An 8,800-nucleotide genomic window follows, 5' to 3' on the forward strand; every position below is an offset into this window, starting at 1 on the left:
AGCGACCTCTGACGGATCGTGTCATGACATGACATGGCATGTCAGACACGTGTGAACGTGCGGCTCTGATTTGATTCGAAATTGGAGCGTTAAATATAAAACGTAGCTATAATAGTTGGGTAATAACGATGTTTTGATTGCGACAACCCTAATTAAATATTATCCTAACATCGAAAGTGCGTATTATGGATATAAATCATAAACTTTATAAATTTAACCAGAAACTATTATACAACTGCATTTTATTGCAGTATTTATTTACGTGATAAGTGGATTTTAAACAAAATACATTTAAAATAGTCTTGTTTTTTAAGCTGTTATTTTCATTGTAATTCATAATAAAATATTTATTTAGCTTTAATCTACAAGAAATGTAATAAGACAGGTATTAAATAATAAAATCATTTTAATGATAAAATAAAATACCATTCATAGGTTGGACATTATTTACTATTAAAAAAAAATTATGAATTAAAATCTTACCTACACTAACACATTTACAAAACATTTTTCACCGCCTTCTGCTAAGATCCTAATTGAATATTAGACTCAAAAAATGAAATAGAAATATACAGGGTTATAATTGATAGAAGAGTTAACACTATGGGAAGCTTCGTTATACGCTTATCATATTTGTATAAATTACCTTTCACTTAATTTCCGAAGCATATTTAGTTTTCTGGTAATACCAACATGTGACTATCGGTGATACGCAACCGTTTCGGTAGCGTATTTACAAAGCCATATTTGTTATAGCAGAGAACACGACCAATATTTGACCAAATGTTGGTCTTGCCGACAATATATTTTATTTGTTAATTGAAGTTTAAGTGCGCAAATAGTCGCTAAAATTAAACCAAACATCGAATTTATTGGTTTAGACCAATTTCCGAGGTTTCGACTACGTGATTTGATTTGATTCTAAAATTCGAGACATTCTGTAATATAAGCTTCGGCGGTTTATGATCGAGTCGATCAAATCAAAGACTCCATTATGGTAACGATACGTTGATATAATAGACTTCGATATAAATAATCTTTGCAGTGCAATATGTATAATTATACAAATCATGATCGAAACAAAATATATAATAAAAATAATACACAGACGGAATGTATTAAAAATGAAGTGTTGTTTTATTTTTAGTGTAGTTTTTTTTATGGCATTGGTTGGCGGACGAGCATATGGGCCACCTGATGGTAAGTGGTCACCACCGCCCATAGACAAAGGCGCTGTAAGAAATATTAACCATTCCTTACATCACCTATGCGCCACCAACCTTGGGAACTAAGATGCTATGTCCCTTGTGCCTGTGATTACACTGGCTCACTCATCCTTCTAACCGGAACACAACAATACAGTTTACTGTTATTTGGCGGTAGAATATCTGATGAGTGGGTGGTACCTACCCAGACGGGCTTGCACAAAGCCCTACCACCAAGAAAAGTTTCCAACAAATTCAAGTAACAGACAGTAAATAAATACAATTAATAATTAATACTAATATTACAAATGCGAATAAATGCGCATCACTTTGTTTGTTATTTTTTTTGCGTTTACGTCCTAACGACTAAACATATTATAACAAAATTTTGTATATACGTTATTGGGATACAGAATAGGACATAACGTATCTAACACATGTATACCACCCCAAGCAAATCGTCGGTTGAATTTCGGAATTTAATTGACTAGTTGTTTGTCAATTATATTTCAATAAAAAAAAACTTAATTTAATCCCACTGTTTGATTCAGATATTTATGTCTAATATATCAAAATTGGCTTTTAAAATGTGAAAAGTAAGATGGTCTTTTCTATCTATATATTCTCCTGTATATTGATAAATAATATTTTAATAGTCATATTTGTTTATAAACTTGACTGAAATTTTATTAAAAGTAAATACATTTTATTTCAACATTTGCATATATTTAGTTAAACGTGAATATATTTATTAAAACGCTATTTCTCATCGCTTGGGACAAAACACATCAGAACAAAGTAGAAAGTTTTGCGTCTAAGTTTTTACAACAGGGTGTGTCGGTCAGTGGGGACATATTTTCACCTCTTTATGTCGGCCTTTTTTATTGGTTCCGTTTAAACTCGCACTGGAAAATTACTCTCCGTGAGAGTACTGACAGTTTTACGTCCTACTGAGACTAAATGTTTTTAAGTGTTTCGAAACTTGTCGTGATGTTGATGGCTGTTTGAATTTCACATGAGAATTAATTTCAAAAAGTTTCTAGATACAAGTTACGGTATTAAACTTGTATAATTTATATTTTTCATTAACACACAATACGTGTAGCTTAATATGTGATTATGTCAAAGGTACGCTTTTAAGCTACGTTCATTACATTGGTATAGTAATAATTTTGTCAACATTTAATAACAATACTTAACAGTTTAGTTAGTTTAGTCAAGTTAATAGAATTGCAATTACATTTAAGCTGATATCTTCGAACGGATCAATAATTAAAAAAAAAAAATTACCGAGTTGCGTGTACACCGTAACGACTGATCGTAAAATAGAACTAACTTGCTATATTGATGATTTTTATAAATGTCATCCCAATTAAAAAAAAAGAGGTAAATATGTTAATTTAGTAACCCTTGCAGTCCTTCTTGAAATATATGAGAACTATAAAAATAATTTCTCTAATATTAAATATCACATTTTTTTTTATAAAAATGAACTTTATTAATATCAAGTAAATAATTTATATTTTAACTAATTCATTGTGACACCATTATTGTAATATATATCTTCATTTAAATACAAAGTGCAAGTTTTAAATACGCTATTGAATGGCTTGTGCAAATAAAAGACTTCAACGCGTTCGTCCATATTCCGTCAATTTCAAGACTGACCTTTTAAATCGATAATCCTTTAAATTATGATGCACAATATTATACAACATCAAAATATTTTTGAAATATTGATATGGATAAAAACATTCCGCATTACAACATTCCGTTTCTGTATCTTTTTTTATGCCTGATCTTATCTATCTGAACTTATCTATGTTATGCGAAGAGAGGTAATAACGACTTTTAAGAAATTCAAAATATGCATGAAAAATTTTGCACAACTTCGTAAATTAATTTAAATGTCAAACAGCGACAAGGTTTACACACAATAACTACGAGTTTTAATCATCACATTGATATTTAAATTGTCAAATGTTTGATTAATACAATTATTATGGGCGATCTTTTTCGTTGAAACTATTTCGCTATGAGTGTTTAAATATAAATTGATTTGTATAAATCATTTATGTATTTAAATAATACGTATATATGTATTATAAAATTGTAATCTGTTGTAAAGCTTTTGAAATATTTATTCAAAATCAAAATCAAAGTATACTTTATTCAAATAGGCTTTTACAAGCAGTTTTGAATCGTCATTTAACAAACTATATTAAGCGAAGCTACCACCTGTTCGGAATGCAGATTCTACCGAGAAGAACCGGCAAGAAACTCAGTAGTTACTCTTTTTCAACATTTAAAAATACAGTCATATTAGTTAACTACAATTACATATGTATGTATGTATTGAAAATATAAGATATGGCGAACACATCATATCTATATATAAATGTATATATATACAAATTATAGATGAAGACACGATAGAGATTGATACGTTTACATATATAAATTTACAACACGGAATCTACTAACTGTTCATACTTTTTAATTAACGATAAATAACTTAAAACAGCAAACATATATTTTTTTTGTACGACTATGATTACAAAATCAGATAGCTACCTCTGTTTTGATAATTCAAACGCTGAGACGAAACGACACTAAAATCTTCGTCGGTTTTCTCAACCAATAACATTGATGTTCAAAGACAACCTTACAATTTGACATCTTCACCTCCCACTTATTATTGAATTCGATAACCTTTAACGAAAACTAAATTAAGATGATTTATTCATTATATTATTTTGGACATAGTATGATTTATTGAGTGTGATATGAGTTCCGTATACAGATCCACATGGATAATAAAATAATTAAATATTTTACTAAAAGCTAATCAGTTTTGTAAACTTTGTTAACGATTAGATCACACTCAATTAATTTCTATTTATAAGTGAAATACTACCACAATAAAGTTCACTTAACAATCCTAGTCGTTCCTTCTTTTACTGTTAAACGCTTTATTTACATCGTACGCTTTTTAAATGTCGTATAATATTAACGAGAAAATATCTATTTATTCGTTTGATAATTAATAAAAAATACAAGACTGATTTTATGAAAACATATTTAGTTAAAAGGTTGTGATGGTGATACTATATTACTGCTACAAAATGAGCTTTAAAAAACCTTACATTTTACAATCCAGTGTAAAATATATAATTTACTTAAAAATACATTCATCAAAACCATTATAGTGTCAATAGTATCATCACGTTAAAATAATTTAATGAATGTATTAAAATACATATACGCGTAATTTGATTCATGCGTTCTATATTTTAAATGTTTTATTTTAACGACTTATCGTTAAAGTAAAGCATTTATATTTTATATATCTCTGTAATTGCGAACGATATGCACGATTCATAGTTACATTGAACGTTAACTTTACGGTACGCGTTATGTTCTCGTCTTGACTACCGGCGTAAGTTTACGACCAAGTTAAATGACAAATTGTGAAAGGTAAAACAAAAAGATTACTTATATTGAAAAAAAATAATCAATGCGTCGAGAATAATGGACAATAACATATTATTGTTCGCAACCTATTAATCTTTAAAGCCATATATGATATATATATATTAAGAGAGTTATTATTAATATATTACAACAAAATGTATTTTTTGTAACATAATTTTATAAGAGCGGTATTTATGTATCTTTTATTCCGAATATATTTTAATGAAAATATTTTTTTTAACATATAAATAAAATATATATTATAGACTGACGCCACCTGGTTCCCATTCCTTATATGGTAAGATCATTATTTATTGTGAAATCAATATTCGTAACAATACAAATTGAATTACATTATAAAATCGAGCATTATTACTTGAAAATTATTAACCAGAACAAATTGATCACGATATAGGTTTATTTTATAAGTTTTTTTGTAATCCTACAGAAGGAACGTTCGGGATATTATTATGTAACTTTATTTATTTTTATTTCTCTTGTTTTAAGAAAGGTATTAAATTATGAATAAGTTATATTGTTAATTATTGCTAATTTTAAAAATCTCACACTTCTATTTTCCTGCATTTCATTAAATATTTATATATATTGGATGATGTTGAGTAAACTGTACATACCTACTATATAAAAATTTTAAAACTTCGATGTGTGAAAATAATGTTTAAAAAAACAGTTTAAAATTAGTAGGTATATCATAATTTTATTAAATATACTTAAATATTTATTTGTAACTCAACAAATACGTGACAATAATATTACAATATTAATTGTATTCTGCTTCACTCATGCAGTCGACTGTCACCCACAGTGTGCAAGTGCATATTGGGTTTTTCACTTATAGTCTTCCTTTCGAAAATAATAACAGAGAAAAATACTTAAATAATAATATCTAAATGAATACATATAACATAAAATTATAAAAAATATTAATAATGCTTAAAAACAATTATAAAAATAGATCTTAATTATAAAAGTAAATAATTACGCAGATGATTTTTATAACAATATTTTTATCTTTTGATCTAAATAGTTTCAATCAATTGGCGATTCTCACTTCCATGACACTAGAGATGTGCTTTACAAAAATCAACAGAGATATATCTAATTTAAAAATGACTTAGAGATTGACATTTAGGTTCATGCATAACTGACGTTCCTTAAACGTAAATAGGAACGTACCTATTTATGTTTTTAAGCATTTGGCTTCGATAATTAATCGTTTGAAAAAAGAACCATTTTTTTTTAATATTCATTTGTTGATATTTTTAAAAGCCGATTGTTTGTGGAATATTCACTATTGCTATCGTTATTGGTCAATTGACAACACGTGAATCTTCAACGATGGTGAGTCGGTTCAAATCCAGATAAGCGTCACTGAGTTTTCATGTGCTAAATTTGTATTTATAATTAATCTCGTGATTGATTAATAAAGCATCATAAGAAAGCATATGTAGCATATCATTCTGTTTTATGTGTAACCAACACGAAGTAGAGAATCATGGTGGTTAGGGTCGAAACCATTTCCTCAAGAAGAGAGAAAGAAACAGTAGTTCATTGACTAGCTGTGACTCTAAGCTATTTTAGTGTTATAATTGACGTGTTAATCATTAAAAAAGTGTAACTACTCATAATTAACGTCTATTTCTTATAATTAACATTTAAGTATAAGATTAACATTAAATATAATGTTATATGTAGATAATAATTTATACGGATACAATTCAAAATTAACGGAACCTAATAAAACGAAGAAAAAAATTAAATCTCAAAAAAAATGGGCGGCGCAATTTGTGGGTAAATTGCTAATAAGAAAAAAAAATACTCTACGGTAGCGAAGAATGTGATATAGCTGGTGGTACCCCAGTGTTGGTACCCTGACACACGAGAAAATATTATCTACATACGTCATATAAAAGTATATTAATATTAAAAAGAGTTACTCTTAACGAGTTAGACAACCTACGGAATTTATGATCCGATTCTAATATTATTTTCCACTGGTAGAAAGCTATATCAATCCTGAGTGCTATGGGTATAAGATGTATCATATCATTTTATATATTAATAAACAGCACCCGTGCGAAGCTGGTCGCTAGTATTTTAATAATGTTAAAGATAAACAGCAACGTGACTCTTATACTCTTAAAAACTAAGAAATCATATCAGTACATCTTCATTTCACGTAAATAACATAGAAATAATTCTAATAACGTTTTTATATCAAGAATAAATAAATAACTTACTATTGAGATAACTTGTAGTTATAAAAAGTTGTATATAAATGTATAATATAATATATTTATCTTTGTTTTGAAATTGTTAACATTGTATTGTTATTGATTTAAATAATAAAGTGATCGAATGGAAATTATTTCAGGTTCATATTATAGTCGCACCCATACACTTATTGTACTTAAATATACATTCAAAAAGCAAAAGTAACTATGTTATATATTCTTAATACATCTTTTAAAATACGAAACAATATGTTAGAGATATACATATATTGAAAATGATATAGTATTGTGTAACCACAAGCCCAATTTGAGGTTACGTGTAAAAAAATTACGGTAATATACTTACGATGATATCGTAATCAATCATTTATGATGTGATCTGTGATAGGGATTATCCAATGCAAACATTACTTGATTACATCAGGTCACGGATTCGATTCTCGAACGTGTAATAGATGTATTAGGGTCGGAGTTTCGAAATCATTCATATGTGTCTTACTTTAAGGAAAAGGTGCGATATTAAAATTGTATATTTTTTTCTAATTTAATTTGAATTTTTTAATGATATATTTTTGTAGCAATGAAGAATAACGTAACTTAAACGTACATAACATTAACAAAATAATTAAAAATCTTTTTGCCGCTCTGGGTAGACATTGACGTATTTTTAATTTTATTAAATATTTATCGTAGGCGTTCAGGTAAACTTCATTTCATAAAGTAAATATTTAACCAAAAAATTTTAGGTTTCACTTATAAAATGATATTAACACGTATCAAGCAACTCAATAAATAACCCAATAATAATTTATTAAGTTGTAAAGTTGATTATAATATGTAAAACTTACCGTGAAGTTTGGAAAATCTGGTAACAACACCAACTCCGATGTTTTCATAAAAAAAGTTTGATCGTTTTTCACTCAACTGTTTTGTATCATATCATGTTTTCACTCACACTAGTTTTACGCACAATTACCGGAACACAGAAATGTAATTGTACTATTTCTATAAATATTTGCAAAAAAAAATGTCCGATATAAATCGCGCGAATTCAAAATTGGAGCGCGCGCGTCCGTGCGTACGCGCAACGCGAGTCACCCGATTCGTTTTTCAAACCGTCCCCGAGGCTCACTCGGATGTGGCCCGTGTGTGACTGTACACTCATCTTGCACTTCACGATCACCGAAGAAGACACGTTCGCTGTCCTTCTCGCTCACCCGTCGTGATCTATCGTCGTCCCCCTCCCTCTTATTATCAGAGGTTAAACCGCGCTCATCTGTCAGTCGGCACGCGGACACCGGGTGGGAAGGTCGCGTCCACAGTTACCGTTACTTTCTCTATGCGTCGTACCATAAAACACGTACCGTATGACGCGCGCTATTTTGTCGAGCCGCCGATGCTTCTTGGTAATTTATTTATTTGAGCGCAGGTGCCTCTCTCGATATTTTATTGATGGCCCGGTATAGGTGTGTCCGCTTATTTTAAAGGGCTTCCAGGTCGAATAACGGTTGTTTACGATTATGAAACTCATTGTTTCGACATAAAGTTTTATGACACGCGTTTCCAAAATGAAATTAGGTCAAAGTTGACAAAAAGTCAAGAACGTAAATGAGCTGCGTTGACATTAACGAGCGATAAATCAGCGCCGGCGCACAAAACTAGATCACCGAAATCGAGCGGCGGCGAAATTTATCACCGACCAATCGGGTGCTCGCGAAATGACATGTACGCTAGATCACTCGCTTAGATCATCGGCGCGCGCGCAGCACTCGCGGCGATTGGCGTGAACGGCACAAGCCCCGCCTGTACCGTTATAGGGGGGCAATGACTGCCCTCCTAAAGTGGGGATTTTGTAGATCAATGAAT

General features: G+C 29.9%; 1 protein-coding gene across 1 annotated transcript in view; it reads right to left on the reverse strand.

The window, feature by feature from the left end:
* The window catches only part of LOC125069313 (protein embryonic gonad-like), a 114,787-nt gene extending 106,729 nt beyond the window's left edge, over nt 1-8,058 (reverse strand). Inside the window, exon 1 of the mRNA XM_047678761.1 lies at nt 7,783-8,058. Within this exon, the coding sequence (XP_047534717.1) occupies nt 7,783-7,830 (48 nt within the window). The 5' untranslated portion in view covers nt 7,831-8,058. The remainder of the gene's footprint in view (nt 1-7,782) is intronic.
* Nucleotides 8,059-8,800: the final 742 nt, after the last annotated feature.

This window comes from Vanessa atalanta, chromosome 15 (assembly GCF_905147765.1).
Source record: "Vanessa atalanta chromosome 15, ilVanAtal1.2, whole genome shotgun sequence".
NCBI lineage: Eukaryota > Metazoa > Arthropoda > Insecta > Lepidoptera > Nymphalidae > Vanessa > Vanessa atalanta.